Genomic DNA, 19,035 nt, shown 5'->3' with positions numbered 1-19,035 from the left:
ACGCCCTCCAGGGGAGGAAGGGCTGGTTTCGAGAAGTCGTGTTTACCCTATGGTTCCTAAATCATAAGTCCCTTTTGTTGGTGCAAGATGTAGGTGTAGGCTATAGGCGCCTTCTTCGTGGATCTCAAACTCCTCTCAAATGCGCGACTCTGTGTTTGATGAGGATGTTATGAAAGCATAGTTCATGTTTGATATTAAACGTTTAATGGACTTATTTCATTTATTTATATATTACCCCTCCAAATGTAAATTTTTGGCGGTAAGAAAACGTTTTCGATGTCAACAAAATAGCTTGACATCCACTTATGTCAATCATAATTGTTACTAGGCAACCAGCAATGAGAACGCCTCCTAGCGAACCAACTCTCTGGGTGGGCACTGACGACATGCAGTGACAAAAGTGAACGGGAGAACGAGACACATTGTCAGATATTTACAGAGTTGTTTGGCAAACGGTCAGGAAATATGTTTAACGCTTTTGTTTTGTTCTGTTTGTGCTTGTGTCGTCTGGTTGGTAAGTTATTCATGTGTTTTTGTGACTTCACTTCTTGTAATTTTAGAAATAAGCTGTTTAAAAATAAGTCAGGATTGTTTTACTGTTCCAAAAAAAAAAGAAAAAAAAGTTTCTCAGTTCTCATCACTTTAATATCTTTACAAAAGCAATTTTATTTATTAGTCTAGGAGCCTGGTGAATAATTTTGTTGAAGGAATGCTACTAGAAATGTAGGCGACCAAAACAAAGTTGATCTTATAAAATTCACAACTTCGAAAGAAAATGAAATCAATGTTATAATTTATAACATGTTTTCAACATTTGTTTATCTTAAGGTGCTTTATAACATTTCTTAACATAATATTTAATTTTCTCATGCAAATGAGATAAGTCCATGATCCAATCAGTAAATATAACTTGTAAACTGAATAACATTAAATCAGCTGATCCACAGATGAGTGTTTTAATGTTTCACTTCTGTTAGTACACAAAAACGAGTGCTTAAGAAATATCACGTGACACTCAAAAAGAAGAATAGCTTGTGTCCATTAATGAGGAACAAATCATTTCAGAACCAACCAAAACATCTTGCCTTTCATGTATGAGTTCTGCAGTCTTGCAAATGCTCTTATTTCATAATCAACAGCATAGACCTGGATAAATAAGATATTTATTGTACAAGGATGTATTACAGATTGGGTCCAACGCTGAGGGGCGCTTGATTATCGGCTGCTGTCCAGAAATGTATTTAATATGCGTGCCTCGGAGCCTTTTCTCAATTTGTCTCTATAATTTATTCAATATTTCAATAACAGTTTTGTTTAAATTGTACTAAACAGCCATTTTGTGTCCTTTCTGTGTCACAAGCCACAATCTGTCTGTTGGTCTGTTTGTTTTTTCCTTTATTTTGCAACTTTTGTATTTTGTTGAACTGGCTTTTAGTCTGTGGCAAATATATATTTCTTATTTGTTTTCCAGATGTGACGGATGCAGTGAAGTCAGTGTCAGTGATGGAGGGAGATTCTGTCGCTCTAAACACTGATGTTACTGAAACACAGAAATATTTGATGATACAGTGGATGTTCGGAAGCACTCGAATCGCTGAAGTCAACAGACTCACACAAACCAGCTCTACGTATGATGAGAGATTCAGAGACAGACTGAATCTGGATCAAACCGGATCTCTGACCATCACAAACACCAGAACCTCAGACTCTGGACTTTATCAACTAACAATAGTCAGTGGAGAGACCAAATACAAGAGTTTCAATGTTACAGTCAATGGTGAGTTGACCATTATGGCGTAATTTACTGACCAGTCTTCATTTGAAATGTATCTTTGTCATTGTAATATTTAAAAAAAATTGTTTTCTATTATTTTCAATATTCCTTACATCCACATCTTATGATATTGACTGCTTTATTTAAGATCAGAAGTGTGTGATGAGACTGACATCACAGTTAGGGGTGATATCAGGTAAAATGGGCCATCTAAGGTTTGGGGGTCCCAGCCCCTCTGGAATTTAAAGCCAATGACTGCAAAGGATTTCAAACTGTTGTCATAACTGTGCTTGACAAGTAACAGGTGATTTGATTGGTTTATTGTTGCTATGGTGGGTGGGGCAATAATTCAAATCAAGACTGCACCAGAAAGTTGCATGGTAAGTAGCCTGGCATACCAAATTTAACTAAACTATTATAAGGATGATACATCTATAAAAAAACGAACATGCACATAAAAAAAACTATGCATAATATCTGTCTTGATGGCATCGATCAGAAATAATATTGTTAGTTTGGTATATGAACATATTTTTTGAAAAAGTGATGTTTTTCTTGGCGGCCCAATTTACCTTAACCCACTGAGGTAAAATGGGCTACATGGTTTCAGCTAAAATGGGCCATCATCTGTGTCAATGACACACATGTGTTTGAGTGTGAGTGAGTGAGTGAGTGAGTGTGTGTGAGTGAGTGTGTGTGAGTGAGTGTCTCACCATGACCCCACACACCCCCTGAACAGTAATAATGGAAGTAGATATTTTATTTGCATTATGCACACAAACTCACACATGCACACAAACTCACACATGCACACACGCTCACACACTCACACATGCACATTGCACACACTCACACATGCACACAATCACACACACACTCACACACGCACACACGCTCACACACTCACACATGCACATACTCACACATGCACACACGAGCACACAATCACACTCACACATGCACGCACACACACGAGCACACAATCACACTCACACATGCACGCACACACACTCACACATGCACACACGCACACACACTCACACATGCACATTGCACACACTCACACATGCACACACGCACACACAATCACACACACACTCACACATGCACGCACACACACTCACACATGCACAAACACTCACACATGCACGCACACACACTCACACTTGCACACACACTTTTTTAATAGCACATTTTAATATGTGGGTTTGCACCCAAAATGTTTTTTTTTTTTTAATGGCACATATGAATATTTTTGTTTAATGCACTTTAAATGTTATGTGGCTGTATAAGCAATTGTGTTTTAAAATTAAAATTGATGATAAATTACTATTTCCTTTTGCAGTTTGACTGGCCCATTTTACCTGAAACTGCTCATGCAAAAAAAGTTGGCACAGCTGATGTTTCAAGAACTGTAGGGCCTAAATAATTAAATTTTATTAAATAATTTCAACACAAAATGATAAAAAACAGTCATTATTAATCATAAAAACACATGGAAAGGGCATATATGGTGTTGTATTATTGTCCCAAACGATTTACCGAAAAGTGGCCCAATTTAGCTGATATCACCCCTATCTGTCATTATCGGTGACTCCACAATATTCTTCATCATCAGAAAGATCATCAAGCTCAAGTTGTGTGACGTCCAGCTTTGTGGTGAACAATTCAACCGTCAATCAAACGGAGAATAACAACATTACCGAAACCTATCAGCCAAGTTCAGGTACATCACTGATGATATGTTTATTTACAGAGCAGAACACTGTTAGATGTGTTCAGGTAAATCAGTGTGATATTAGTTTTTCACTCTGAAATCCACTGTTAGTTCATAGTGGCCTGTGTAATGGAGCTAGTAGTCGCTGTGCGAGTAAACCTCACTCCCCTGATCTCCAGAAGCAAACTAGCGATTGATACTAGGCTGCGGTCTTTTGCCTCCCATGCCGTAGACCACGGTTCGAATCCCACTCGGAGCGGGTCATTAGGACTGGTTTCACGTGATCGAAGTTAAAACCTAATACATATTCATTGCATTGATGCAGTACATATAGGTGTTGATTCATATTACTTCTGGGGAGTACCCTATAATCACATATTACCCCATAACACAATGAAACTGCAACATTTACATTGCATTTATGCATTTGGAAGATGCTTTTACCAAAGTGACTTACATTGCATTCAGGGTTTACATTTGATCAGCTCATGCATTCCCTGGGGTTTATGGAAATTGGGGGTAAGGCATATTTGCTTGTTTTTATGTGTGAATTTACAGGAATTGAGAACAGACCGCAGAGGAGCGACAGAGAAGTGAATCCCGTGTCCGAGAGCCGTGTCGGGTCTGCTCTAGAAAACATTAGGCTACTCGATGAGAAAAAATATCATGGAGGAAGAATCACATTATCACTCACGTTTCTAGAAGAACTGAGACTAAAGACAGAGCTGAAGCCCTTAAAAGAGTAGAATTGCCGATATTAAACAATCCTAGCTAATGTTATTTTGCTGAGCAAGGAAAGTGTGCATGCAGACACACATATAAAAGCTTGTGGATTCATTGCCTTCCCAATAGATGTTTGGGCGCCTAATAACCCACAAAACCATCATGTATATGTTTATATGGAAACTTTATTATAGCATTTCTCTTTTCTTTTTTTCAGACCACATCCACTGTTGTGGTTTCACTGAAGCTGTGATCCGATTGGCTCTCTCTGCTCTGGTGGGCGTGGCTACTGTTGCTGTGCTGGTTTATGACATCAGATCTACAAGAAGTGAGATGATCAGAGAAGAAGAGACCAGACATCACTGTCAGACTCCTGGAGTCAAATCAGACCAACAGTGTGAACTGAGCAGAAGCTTTAGTTCCAGATATGTATAAAGCAGATATAAAGCAAACGTACACTGATTCTCTGCACAATTCCTGTTCCTTGCACAGCTATTTATTCACAGATTATTTTCCAGCGTTCCCCTGTGCCTGTCCACATTTATAACGTCACAAAACAACATAGTTCAAACAGTTATATGTGGAAATGTGATTCACTGAATGCACGTGATAAACTATCAGCTAAGTTTGTGAGGCAAAGTGAAACTGTTTGTAAAAGAGTTCAGCTTGTAGAGGAATTAAGGTCAATAGGGGAAAAGAAACCTCATACTTCTCATTCTACATGTCCAAACCGGTATTAATTGAATCTACTTTAAGGAAACAAGTCTGATTAATAAGATTTAAGCAAGCTTCTATTATTTTCCAACAGCAGTTATTCTAATGCAGAAGATGCGGCTTTGGCTTCCCCTTATGACTGAATATGCAAACACATTCTGATTTTATATCGGGTCAGTGCATGTTGTAGTTCAATGAGAGTCTATTACTATGTGGAGCTTCGGCAGTGTCATTTATATTAGGAGAAACATCTGAACTGTTCATTATTACAGTCCTACACAATACTGAATAGCAGACAAGATCCTTACATCGCTGTTAATGTTTGTTGGATATTAGACTATGTTGGTTAATCTGTGCTAATATATATCTAGACCAGAGTGTGGACCACTGGATCTAGACAACTTGAATTCTATAAAATATTTAACCTACTAATTAAGATAAAATGCTGTTTTTGTCTTTACTGGTTGTTGAATATGTTATGATGTTTGAACAATAGTGTGAATAAATCATGCTTTGACTACAAAAGAACTAAGAACCACTTACTAAATAAAAACAGTAAAATAAGACATACTTACTGTGATTGCAACATCATGAATAATTTGATGAACATCATGAACAGGAATTGTGCAGAGAATCAATGTAAGCTCATATGCACGTCTTTTATTTGTAGATTTTAGTTCAGCTATTAATATGTTGCAACCACATCTTTTAATTGCAAGGCTGAATGATTTTAAAGTTCATCCATCTATTATAAAATGGTATTATTCTTTTTTGACCAATCGCAGGCAGCAGGTTAATGTCAATGGTACATTTTCTGAATTCAGAACGTTAAGCACAGGAGCCCCTCAGGGCTGTGTTAGCTCACCGGTGTTGTTTACTTCGTATACGGATGAGTGTAGAAGGCATTATTCTAATAACCACATAATTAAGTTTTCAGATGATACTGCAATCTTAGGTTTACTGAAAAAGAAAGAGGACATGTCTGAATATTTATTAGAAATCGAACAGTTTGTGAACTGGTGTGAGGATAACCACCTAGCTCTGAATGTCAATAAGACAAATGAGATGGTGTTTGACCCCAGAGATGTTGGTGATCACAGGCCTGTGATTATCCACAATGAAACCATCATACAGGTCTCTTCATATAAATTTCTTGGCGTCTCCATTTATAATTTACTGACATGGAATATCCATGTAGATAGTCTTTGCAGTAGATTACAACAACGGTTTTTTTTTTACGGCGTCTTAGACTTTATGGTGTAGATCAAAGGTTTATGATAATATTTTATCAAGCAGTCTTCGAAAGTTTAATCCGATATTGCATTACAGTCTGGTTTGGTAATTTGTCCGTATCACGCAGAGCTAAATTACTACGAATGACCCATACGACTTGGAAAATGATTGGAGTGAAAGAACAGACATCGCTGCAGATTCTCTATGAACAGGCTTCTCTAATGCAGGCTAAAAAGATTGTGGGTGATCCATCACATATTTTGCACACAGAATATGAGTTGCTGCCTTCCGGCAGGAGGTTTAGAGTTCCACGCTGTAGATTGAACAGATTTAAAAACTCATTCATCCCAGTGTCTGTAAAGATGTTAAATAGTGGTGCTATGGAGTTGTAATTTATGAACTTTTATCATTATTAGTGTTGTCTAGTTTGTCGATTTGTTGTATGTCTGTACTGAATGCAGCATGGGTGATGGCCCAAGACAAATTTCCCTTCGTGGGATAATAAAGTTTTACCTTACCTTACCTTACGACAGAAAGTTTGAACACTTGCATAATCCACTTTATAAAGCAGCGGTTTAAAAAAAAAAAAACTTAACCACACATAAACACCTTGTTAATTATTTTGCCAGCCAAAAGATGCAGACAGAGACGAGGGAAGAGCAGGAAAGAGGGAGACAAAATTATGGTCAGAATAAGCGGTTTATTAAATAATCGTAGTTTTCTTGAAGCCACAAATACACAAAGTGGTTGCTAATTCAAATTTGATCTGTAGATCATTCATCCCCCCTTTAGATCATGCCTTTAGATCAGTGCTGACAATCTTTATATATTGTGGTAAGAGTTGGTACTACCCTTAGATCCCGAAGAGCCCCAAGTATCAGTGTGTCAAGGTAGCCTTTTGCTGTCAGGACAGAATTAGGATTAAATCCTCACTCGCTTGTTTAGCCTGTACCAGTAAATCTAGGGGTGTCCCTACACTCGTGAAACAATAACAATCATTGACAATCATGGATTAAATTCATGTTTACCTTCCAGCAGAATCGTTCCTGGATCCTATAGTTGTTCTTGGTCTTGCAAGATACACTATAATGCTCTTTTTATTACTTATAGAACGGTCTTTGTAAGCTGAAGTAAAAACTGAACAGTATTTGTCTTTATAAAATAAAGGTTTATTTAAACAAAAGATACAAAAATACTGGTTACACAATACAATGAATATTTGTAGCAAAATTATCAAAAGGTTACTGGTTAAAATACTTCAGCTCATCCCATTCCAACAACAGGGCAGTCCTGAATGGAAAATTACACAGGCTATTTACCTTGTAAGCAGTTCAAGCAATAGATGTAAAAAATGACTTGTTCTGATCCGAGCTATTCAAGTTAAGATAATACAGCAGAGCAGTTTGAGCAAAAAAAAAAAGAATTTCAGTTAATAAACTGAACAGGTAGAGAACTCCTTTCTCTCCCGGGAGGTACACGACAACAAGGTCAAAAATGCACAACAACTCACAGTCAAAAATATACGGGACTGGGTTACATTGTCCCTATGCATTTGTCCGGTAGTTTTCCAGAGGAACCAACTCAGGCACCTTTTTACAGATGTCGCTCTCGATGTGCGTCCGCGCGGCACGTAACAACTAGATTACTGTAATGCATTAATGGACGAATGTCCTGCAGGTTCAGCAGTGCTTGCATGAACATATTAGCCCGGTTCTGCCAAAACTACATTGGCTGCCTATTATGTATCAATGTGTTTTGTGACATCACTGTGAACGGCACGGGTAGGCGTCTTTTCTCATTCACTTATATCCTGCAGCACGAGGACATCATACTTTTTCTCTTGATTCATTAAAGTTGTCTTTTCATTTGCTGGATCATCTGAAAATAAAGAGATGATGATAAAAAAATATAAAGAGAGAAATAAACATCTGCTACATCTGCATATGAGATGTTACAGCTGCACAACCTTAAAGAAGACATAAACAGACTCATACTGTAAAATCAGCTCTCTGAGAACTCAGATCATATTTCTACAACAGGAATTGCTACAGATGTTTGTCCTCAAAAACCTTGAACTAAAGTAATAGAGTAGATACTGAGACTTCAATTAGACCTCATGTTGGCTTCCGAAGATTGTCCATTGTAAAGATTGACGGATATGAATGTGAACCGCTCCTGTTGGACTTTATTTTGTAATAATTAAAAGCTGACTGTACATTCTCCCTTATTTAGAACAGACACTGAATACATAATTGTGTTGGCTTGAGAAAGTTCAAGCATTTCACACTTCTCAAGCCAACATCAAAGTGTGTCTTGACAAACGTATTAATATAGTTATACTTGTTATTATACAATGTACACTAAGAAGAAACTATAAATCACAGTGTATGATTTTATCTGAGCTGTATAAAAATCCACTCACTGGATTAAGTGGGATCCAAATGTCTGAGACCACTATTGAAAATGTCTTTCACTTTTTATTTTCTTCTTTTTTTTTAATGTAATTTAAAAAATCATTTTATTAGAATAACTTTTTAAACATCTTAAATCTAATCACATAATCTGGAACTCTTGGAACTCTGTTTGGCCAATCAGATTCAAGGACTGGAACTGCTGCAAAAATCAATATATAGTTGTTATAATAAATGTTGTTCTACTCACCAGGTTCGAGCACATTGAATCTCCTGAATGTGGTCTTTTCTTTGTTGATGATCTGTAGTTTATAATGTCCATATTCTGTGTTTGTGATGTTTTTGATGGTCAGAGATCCAGTCGTCTCGTTCAGCTCCAGTCTGTCTCTAAATCTCTCATTAAAATAAGTTTTACCGGTACCTGAATCAGTTCTAGCAACGAGACAGTTTTTGGCTCCAAACATCCACAGTATCAGAGCACCTGTCTGGATATTATTAACACCAGTCTCGAGAGTGACATCTTGTCCCTCGGCCTCTGATTTCGGCTCGGCTTCATGTCACAGTAACACACAGAAACAGAGAATTGCAGAAGAAAAAAGTGTGAAAAGATTAGTTTCTACATCAGATGCATTTAGATGACAGACTCTTTAACCGATGTTGGCATGTTTGGAGATAGCCAAAGGCACTTAGTTATCCATGAACTAATCTCTACAGGATTATATTAGCCTACCTAAATACACAAAATATGATGTAGTAATTTCATGTTTAAGCCATTACATGATGGATTTATTAAAAAGAATAATATTTGACTATATGTGATTCATGATCATTACTATTTTTCTACATTATTTATGCAATATTACACCCTAATTAATTTGACCAATTTTTTTTTTTTTTTTTTTAGTGTTGTCACAGGTCGAGGTGGGCCAAGCCAGACTGCACCCACCCCTAGACCAGGATCACCCGGAGGAGCGTGTCAAAGGAGGAGGCAGGAGACAGGAATAAAAAGAATGACAGGCTTTATTAAATATAAAAACAATTTGTAAATCCTATCTAAAATCTTCTTCCTTCCTCTTCCCAGGAATCCAAGGAAAGTGGGGGGTCAGGCTCACTTCCTTCTGGCGCTGGTGCCAACTCGCAGTGGTAGGTACTGAACAGGTGGGTATCACAGGTGAGTGGGGGGGTCAGGCTCACAGGAGTTGTAAAGGGCGGGCACTTCGCACCATACAGGTGGGTTTCAGGGCTACAGCAGACTCAAGTAGCAAGCGGAGCAGGGCTTTGGCTGGCCCAGACAGAATCAACGCTTCAAATAGGTGAATAGCTCTCACATGGGTGGCAGGAGACAGAGTCAATAGCTGAACAGGGCTTTCACTGGGACAGACAGCATTCAAACTTCAAGCAGAGGTAGACAGTTCTCACGTGTGTTGCAGGGGACAAAGTCACAAGCTGAGCGGGCGTTCACTGGAACAGACGGAATCAACACTTCGAATGGAGGTGAACAGCTCTCACAAGGGTGGCAGGAGACAAAGTCATAAGCTGAGCCGGGCTCTCACTGGGACAGGCAGCATAAACTTCAAACAGAGGTAAACAGTTCTCACGTGTAGTGTACGCACGGGGGCTTTTCCTTCTGACATCCAACAGGTGACTGCAATCGATCTTGCTAGACTCTTATGATGGACGGTAGACCAGCATAACACATGGGGAGTGCACGGCGATAAAAGGTAAATCTTCCACACACACACGACAGTCCAATTCCAAACATGCAACGTGATGGGAAACGTCAATTTCAGCACTACAAATCCACTCTTCAAGTGCAAAGTAAGGCCAACACTCACCCAGAGGTCTCGATCTGAAGAGCCGATGATAGTCAGAGTTGGGACAGATGCGGTGAATAATTTCCTCACCACTACAAGCGGCTTCACTTCGCTGGTTTCAATGGCCGAGGGGGAGGCTAGAGATCGACAAGGAATCAGTATATTTCACTCAGTGCGATGTATACAACGTGATCCAAGCACTTCAAACCAGTATCCAATTTAGTGTAGAAAACATGCGTTTATGAGATTCAATTTGTCAATCACTCATCTCACTCTTCCCCAGTCCAGACGACGAATTCCACTCTTCACAACTGCCCTCGGATCCCACAAGCAACACTCCTCTTCTTTCACGATGGTCCTTCAGCTGCAACACTCCACAAACATTTCCCAACGGGAGAGAACCACACCAGATCGCCGGGGGAAGACAAAGAAACAACCACACAACGCAGAGGGAGAACACACAGGAGGAGTCCACCCCCCTCCGAGGGGAGAGCACACAGGAAGAATCGTCCGCACCCCCTTCTCCTCTCCTCTCCTCTCCTTTCTCTGCTTCCTTGCCTCCTTCCATGGCCTCTGTACTTCCTTTTTATAGAGCTGCCCCACCTCCATAGTCCTCTCGCAGATCGCCACATCACATCCTCCGCACCAGATGTCAATCGGTCAAATCAGGGTTGTTATGGTGACATAACGCGCAACCCGGAAGTGGGCCGGTGTTACCGTAACACCGGTCCGGGCGGAACATAATTCCAGCGGGAACTCAGTTCCGCTTTGCTTTCGTCACCTCATGACAGTGTTCATCGGAGTGGTCCAAGATGGGCTTTTGTCGCACTCTAACCACAAAAATTACTGGAAAATACAGAGATGATGATAAAAAAAATATAAAGAGAGAAATAAACAGTGTTGCTACATCTTCATATGAGATGTTACAGCTGCACAATCTTAAAGAAGAGATAAACAGACTCATACTGTAAAATCAGCTCTCTGAGAACTCAGATCATATTTCTACAACAGGAATTGCTACAGATGTTTGTTCTCAAAAACCTTGAACTAAAGTAATAGAGTAGATACTGAGACTTCAATTAGACCTCATGTTGGCTTCAGAAGATTGTCCATTTTAAAGATTGACGGATATGAATGTGAACTGCTCCTGTTGGGCTTTATTTTATTATAATTACCAGCTGACTGTACATTCTCCCTTATTTAGAACAGACACTGAATAAATAATTGTGTTGGCTTGAGAAAGCCAAACTTCAAGCATTTCACACTTCTCAAGCCAACATCAAAGTTTGTCTTGACAAATAATATTATATTATAACTACTATATATTTATTTATTTAGCAGCAGCTCCAGTCCTTGAATCTGATTGGCCGAACAGAGTTCCAAGAGTTCCAGATTATTTGATTAGCTTTATGATTTTTAAAATGTTCTTCTAATAAAAAGTAAAAAAAAAAAAAAAAAAAATGAAAGACACATTTTCAATAGTGGTCTCAGACTTTTGGATCCCACTTAATCCAGTGAGTGGATTTTTATACAGGTCAGATACAATCTTTCTATTTGGCCAATAAGATTCAAGGACTGGAACTTGCTGTCAAAATCTGTCAAAATCAATATACTGTATATTTGTTATAATAAATATTGTTCTACTCACCAGGTTCGAGCACAATGAATCTCCTGAATGTGGTCTGTTCTTGTCTGATGATCTGTAGTTTGTAATGTCCATATTCTGTCTTTGAGATGTTTTTGATGGTCAGAGATCCAGTCTTCATGTCCAGCTCCAGTCTGCCGCTGAATCTCTCATCAATATAAGCTGTTCTTGAATCAGCTCTAGCAACGAGACAGTTTTTGAGTCCAAACGTCCACAGTATCAGATCACCTGTCTGGATATTATTAACACCAGTCTTGAGAAGGACATGTTTTCCCTCGGCCCCTGATTGCGTCTCGTCTTCGTCTTCATGTCAAAGTAACACACAGAAACAGAGAATTGCAGATGAAATGTTGCCTTTAGTGCAAAATCATTAACACATCTAAAGACTTGATACACTCACCAGTCACGATAACAATGAATCCGTTGTGTTTGGTTCTCATTTTGCTCTTTATCTTGAGTCTATAGAGTCCAGCTTGAAGGTTTTCGATGTAATTGATGGTGAGATTTCCAGTCTCAGGATCCAGGCTCAGTTTGTTTATGAATCTCACATCAGTACCATATGTAGAGGTCTCTTCATTGATTTTAGCTATGAGAATGTCTTCACGTTCATCTTTATAATACCACTGTACTTTATCTTCTTTGTGTAGTTTAGTAACACCAGTGGGTAGACAGAGAGATCCTCCCTCCTCCACTTTCTTGTTCTCAGCTATCACAGCAACACATAGAAATGGACAACAGAAATGTGTTCATGAGGTCAAGTGCTGCATAGACGGCATAAATGCATTTATACAGAAATTACAATTGCAGAAATAGTGTTATCAAATTAATTAATTAAATATGAACTGTACAAAGATGCCTGAGACATAAGCAATGATTTGTACGGCAAATTAATTTATTCGCCCAGAATCAAGATGGTTTTATAAAATAAATATGAAAACAGAAACACCCCTATTACAATCCCATTTAGACGCAGCTGAGATCAGAGGAACGGAAAAAAAAATTCAATTAAATTCACAATTCAACTTTTACACATGAAAGAATTCTTCAGGTCTCGAGGGAAACACTTTTAAAAGAGACAAAATGTAGAATCTAAATGTTATGCTCCAAATAGAGAATTTAATAGACTATCTGCTGAAATGTTTTTCATTTCAAAATGCTGAACCAAGTAATGGACTTTATCAGTGATCTAAAGCATTATAATGTCAGATCTTAATGTGAGAAGCTATTGTAAAACTGACAGTATATTTCCTCAAATACAATCAGATGTTCATTAATTATTGCAGTATTGACGATCAATCAGAAACAGAAACCCTTTAAAACATCATATTACATATTTAAACACTATAGCATAAACAAAGCTCTATGTTATGTTATGTTATGTTAAACTTTATTAATCCCTAGGGGAAAATCATTTGCCACCATTGCACATTACAAACACCACAACTAGACAAATAATCATTAACAACAACAACAATCAGTACATACAAAAATTACACAACTTCATTAAAAAACCTAACTGCATTCGGAATAAAATACCTTCTATATCGCTCTGTAGAACACTGAGGCATTAATAGTCTTCCACTAAATGAGCTCTTAAGTCCACTAAAAATACAGTATAATGGATGACCTTTATAACACAAAATTATTTTTAATTTTGCCCTTGTTCTCTTCTCCACAATGACCTCAAGTGAATCAGGATTAAGACCAATAACAGAGCCAGCCTTTCTAATCAGTTTATTAATCCTATTTCTATCATCTACAGTGATACTACATCCCCAACAGAGCACAGCATAAAACAAGACATTAACCATAATTCCCTGATTTAAAAAAAAAAAAACATAAATAAGCTTCCTGCTGACACCAATAGAACTCATCTTCCTCAAAAAGAAAAGTCTTGATTGTGCCTTCTTGAAAACAGCCTCACTATTCTTCTTCCAGTTTAATTTACTGTCCAAATGGACACCAAGGTATTTGTATGACTGAACAATCTCTATGTCCTGACCTTTAATTATCACTGGTAATGTCACTTCTTTTTTCCTTCTAAAATCAATGATCAACTCCTTAGTCTTATCCACATTCAATTTTAGGAAGTTTCCATCACACCATGTAACAAATAAGGCAACCTCTCTTCTATAGTCCACATCATTACCTTGGCTCATTAAACCTACAAGGGCAGTATCGTCAGCAAACTTTTGTATACAGCAAGATGTCTGAGTGTGCCTATAGTCAGCAGTGTACAGTGAAAAAAGAAAGGGTGATAAAACTGTGCCTTGGGGGGCTCCCGTTTTAGTTAAAATAATGTCAGACATTTTATCACCCAGCCTAACAAACTGGGGTCGATATAGAAGATAATCCAATACCCACAAAATAGTTGTTACAACGCAGCAATTTATCGGCTAAAACATGTGGCTGAATTGTATTAAAAGCACTAGAAAAATCGGAAAAAAAAATCCTAACAGAACTGGCAGTTGTTTCCAAATGATTATAAATATTATGCAGCATAAAAAGTATGGCATCATCTACTCCCACACCTTTTCGATATGCAAATTGTAATGGATCTTGAAAAACTGAACTGTCTACAGATGACTAAGGATAATCCTTTCAAAACATTTCATTATATGTGATGTCAAAGCAATGGGTCTCAAATTATTAAAACTACAACCCACATTAGCATGTTTTGCAATTGGAACAATACACGATGTCTTCCACATATCAGGTATTTTTGACGAAGACAGGGACAAATAAGAAATGTAATGAAAACCTGAGCACAACTGATCAGCACAGACTTACAGAGCACGTGGGTGAATACCATCAGGACCTGCTGCTTTGTTGGTCTAAAGGCATTTTAATTGCTGACTAACCTCATTTTCATTAATAACAATTGGTGGACTACAGTCCACATTACCACTCTGTACAAGAGATTCTAAAATCATGTCAAAATCATGTTGTTGTCTAGCTTGTATAAATTGTAATACTTACCCACTTGTTCTTCTAGTTTAGAGATCTTGTAGCGATAGTAAATCACAACTACAACCAGAACCAGCAGAACAACAACAGATATTCCTGCTATTCCACCTGGAGACAGAGCCGGATCTGGAACTAAAGAGAGACAGTCATTCATTTTAATCTGATTCAGTTTGAAGGTGATCATTTCTCTGTGTGAATCATATTATTATGAGAAGGCATTTCCCTAAATTAGTTATGATGATTTTCTGACATAAACTACCGATCAAAAGTTTGTGGTCTGTAGATGTTTTTGAAAAAGTCCCTTCTGCTCACCAGATTAATTTATTAGATCAACAATACAGGGGGGAAAAAAACAGTACATTTTCTGAAATATTATTACAATTTAAAATAATGTTTTCTATTTGAATATATTTTAAAATGTAATTTATTCTCTTAATTTTCAGCATCATTACTGTCTTCAGTGTCGCATGATCCTTCAGACTAATATGCTAATGTGATGCTCAATAAAGATTTCTGATTATTATTGTCACGGTTTGCTGCAGGCAGAAGAAAACGAAGGAGAATCAAAAGTTCCAACGCAAACTTTTATTCACGATATAAATCATTCAGGTACATAAAAGAAGGGCAGACGGTTCGCACACATACCGGTAATACAACGGAGATCGGACAATAACCGATGGAACTTAAATCGGATGACACCGATTAACAGAACACGGGTGATACAGATAACGATGATAGTCTTATCAAGGGACACGACTGAACTGATAATGGCAGTAACCATAGTAACGACAGAGTGGCGGGAAAAGAACAAAGGAAAACAGGAACAATTCAAGACAAGTCCAAAATTACACTGACACGTAACAATTATCAATGTTGAAAACAGTTGCTAAACATGCTGCTTCATGTTTTTTGTGGAAATCATGATTATTCATTTTCAGGATTCTTCGATGAATAGAAAGTTCAAAAGAACAGCATTTATTTGAAATATTTTGTAACTTGTTAACAGTTTTTTTATGTCACTTTTATACCATTTATAACATCCTTGCTGAATAAAAATATTAATTATAATATATATTTATAATTATTGTATATACATATAAATAATATACATGTAATGTATATATATATTGACTATATATATAAAATTGACCCCAAATGTCAGTTGTTGAGTGTTTCATCATGTTCAAATAGTTTTACAATAGTTAAGAGTTTTACAGTAGGTGTTCGATGTAAACATAATAGGCTTTAAATATAATATGATATAAAAGTTAGTGGATTGAATAGGACAGGAAATCCATTTTTTATATATTTAAAAATATATATTCTATGAAAAATAAGAAACATGAGTAATTATAAGGCTTTTTTAGGTCATTTTTATCAGACCCTTTTGTGTGACCACTGAAATTAACTTCATCAACATGACAAGAACACAAACACAAATGCTGTGTCCAAGAGTCTAATTTTAATCCAAGCATCTGATTTAATAATACTAGATGTCAATACATTGAATGACTAATAAAGACTCACCAGTGACAGAAAGAAGGAATCGCTGTGAGCTCTCACGGCCTCTGATCTGTAGCTCATAAAGTCCAGCGTGTTCGGTTCTGGTGTTTGTGATGGTCAGAGATCCAGTTTGATGATCCATCTTCAGTCGGTCTCTGAATCTCTCATCAGCGTCGTTTAGTGAGTTCTCTTTAGTTCCTACGTCTATTTTAGCCAGGAGAATTCCTTCATCTCCAAACCTCCACACGATCAGATCGTCTCTCTGTACTTCAACGTCAGTCTTTAGAGTGACAGATTCTCCCTCCTTCACTGACACTGACGTCACTCCATCCGTCTTACCAACCACACCTGGAAACAATCAGAAACAGTTTCTCAGCAAGAGATTAAACTTATAATGCATTTACTCTGTATCTGGAAAGAGTACATTTAAAGTCATTGCATATATAGCCATCATTTCAGATATTTACAGCTTTTAATTGTTGAAGAGAAATGTTAATAATAAAGCTAATAAAAAGCATGTTCTGTGCTATGGCTGGATATTATTACTACTGTACATAAGATTATTAAAATTGACATGTTACATTTACATTTAGTCATTTAGCAGACGCTTTTATCCAAAGCGTGTTGACAGATAACAGATCACACTGTCATGTGACAGAAAGAAACATCATATTACTGTCTCAGTTTGAGTTTACTGATTCACATATCATATGTGTGCATAAATATAGACCTTTTAAATTAAGTAATTTCATACGAGTAAAAATGAGTGGGTCACTCTTACAAATGTTTTAGGTAGCACTTTATTTTGAGGTGATGTGGTTACACGTTACTACATGTGGGTACTATAGTAAAAACAGCAAATTGTGCATAGATTACAATTAACTAATCCCTAAACCAAACTCTAGTATGTAGTTAATTAAAATTACTCAGTTCTTATTTGAGTAACAAAGTAACAGCCTCACCTTAAAATAAAGTGTAACAATGTTTTACATTAGGGTACATGTCACATATTTGATGTCTATAGTGGTGTCTGAGATGGTTTATTGTAAATAATAGAATGATCTAATTACCGGATCATTGTTACATTGAAAGACTTGAGATGGCCTACTCACCAAAGACAGTAACATGAAATATCTTTTTGGTAGTCTTTTCTCTAGAGATGGAGAGTTTATATTGTCCCGAGTGTCTGATTCTGGTGTTTCTGATGGTGAGAGATCCAGTGTTTTGGTCCACCTGTAATCTGCCTCTGAAGCTCTCATCATCATCAGAGACAAAAAATGAGGTAAAATCATTCTTTCTCGTTATTTGAGATAGGGCAGAGTCTTTAGGTCCATACAGCCACAGTATAGTATCATCGTTCTGTATTTCAGAAAGATTAGTGTGTAGAGTAACAGAATCTCCCTCCATCACAGCCTCTGTCTCTGCAGACACACCTAGAGCAGAAACCAGCAGTTTTACAGATCAGACATTATGTATTTTTCCTGATGTTAGGAATGGTGTACAAAATACAATTCATATAAAAAAGCTAACTTTACGGGTTATGGTAGAATTGGTTAGACCCTGCAATTAACAACTTCCAGAAATAATAGGAATTACAGCAAATTCAAATTTTTTTTGCTAGACAAACAGTGTTGGTATGCTGGGGATGAGGGCGTGGTGATGTTACTTTCTAGAAGATGTCGACGGCAACTGATTTAATGCGATTTGCCATATAAACAACCACATTTGCCACATGTTAAGTGTTGGAACAACCGCATTTGCCACCTTATTTATGGCTATAACCCTACACGTCTGTGTCTGTTTCTTCGGCACCATTTCCTGTAGGCTATTCAACACACTAGGCTAGGCTGCCGGTGTCTAAGTGAAACCGAAAGAGTTACAGAAATCCATTACTTACCGTGCATGAAAAACAAGATTAGTAAGAGCAATAACATCTTCTGCACGTTAGAGTTGCGTAGAATCTTAATAAAGATAGATTAGGCTCGTCTAGGGATGGCTGACGCGAAACAGCCGTTCCGAAGCTTTGCGAGATCCTTCGAGGAGTCGTGTTTACCTTATATGGGCCGTTTCTCAATACCAAGTACGCAAACTTCGGACTTGCGTCCTTGGTAGTTCAGACTTGCCAAGTTCGACTTAGGAGAACGAACTCCCGAGGACGAGAGGACGCAAGTCCGGTTATTCTGCAAATGGGACAGCGCCGTTCTTGATCGCGTCACTCAGCACGCTCTGGCTACTCCGGTTATCTCTTTATATTTTAGGCAACAATAAAATGAATAAAACAACACTCTGCCTCTTTTCATTTAAAAAAAATCTTAAACACATTAAATGGCCACACAAATGTGGTTTAGGCAACGTGTACATTGATTATCTTCACTGCATATTTATAACAACACGAAATATAAAACGCAACCCTGCTTCTTTTTGTTTTAATTTTAAAAATATTAAACATTATTTAACATTAAAACTGGCATTTAAAAAACAGAGACGGGGTTGTGTCATTTTATTTTATTATACATGTACAGTTAAGAGAATGT

The 19,035-nt window shown here is 37.5% G+C and overlaps 2 protein-coding genes across 3 annotated transcripts in view; one reads left to right on the top strand and one right to left on the bottom strand.

Annotated features, from left to right (window-relative positions):
- Positions 1–18,733, bottom strand: part of LOC306988949 (uncharacterized protein) — a 29,645-nt gene extending 10,912 nt beyond the window's left edge. Inside the window, exons 1-8 of one of the 2 annotated variants that reach the window (XM_079594179.1) lie at positions 18,399–18,733; positions 17,614–17,934; positions 16,526–16,849; positions 15,011–15,130; positions 12,432–12,737; positions 12,035–12,334; positions 8,823–9,122; positions 7,321–8,039 (exon numbers count right to left, since the gene is read on the bottom strand). In XM_079594179.1, the coding sequence (XP_079450305.1) occupies positions 7,957–8,039; positions 8,823–9,122; positions 12,035–12,334; positions 12,432–12,737; positions 15,011–15,130; positions 16,526–16,849; positions 17,614–17,934; positions 18,399–18,435 (1,791 nt within the window). In that variant the 5' untranslated portion in view covers positions 18,436–18,733 and the 3' untranslated portion in view covers positions 7,321–7,956. Of the gene's footprint in view, positions 1–7,320; positions 8,040–8,822; positions 9,123–12,034; positions 12,335–12,431; positions 12,738–15,010; positions 15,131–16,525; positions 16,850–17,613; positions 17,935–18,398 lie in introns of those variants that run through there. The other variant, XM_079594181.1, reaches the window with a different exon arrangement.
- Positions 70–6,687, top strand: LOC306988974 (uncharacterized protein). Its single transcript, XM_079594234.1, has 4 exons — positions 70–514; positions 1,472–1,777; positions 3,393–3,500; positions 4,432–6,687. Exons 1-4 carry the CDS (start codon positions 466–468, stop codon positions 4,647–4,649), a joined length of 681 nt encoding a protein of 226 aa, XP_079450360.1. The 5' UTR covers positions 70–465; the 3' UTR covers positions 4,650–6,687.
- Positions 18,734–19,035: the final 302 nt, after the last annotated feature.

This window comes from Phoxinus phoxinus (assembly GCF_949152265.1).
Source record: "Phoxinus phoxinus genome assembly, chromosome: 20".
Lineage (NCBI taxonomy): Eukaryota > Metazoa > Chordata > Actinopteri > Cypriniformes > Leuciscidae > Phoxinus > Phoxinus phoxinus.
This window is presented reverse-complemented; position numbering and strand designations above follow the sequence as displayed.

What these genes read in the sequence shown, in the direction of transcription:
- LOC306988974 (XM_079594234.1), top strand. Translation starts at nt 466, where the DNA reads ATGTTTAACGCTTTTGTTTTGTTCTGTTTGTGCTTGTGTCGTCTGGTT. An exon ending in TTTCAATGTTACAGTCAATG is followed by an intron (nt 1,778 to 3,392) that starts GTGAGTTGACCA and finishes CTTCATCATCAG; the next exon opens with AAAGATCATCAAGCTCAAGT. An exon ending in AACCTATCAGCCAAGTTCAG is followed by an intron (nt 3,501 to 4,431) that starts GTACATCACTGA and finishes TCTTTTTTTCAG; the next exon opens with ACCACATCCACTGTTGTGGT.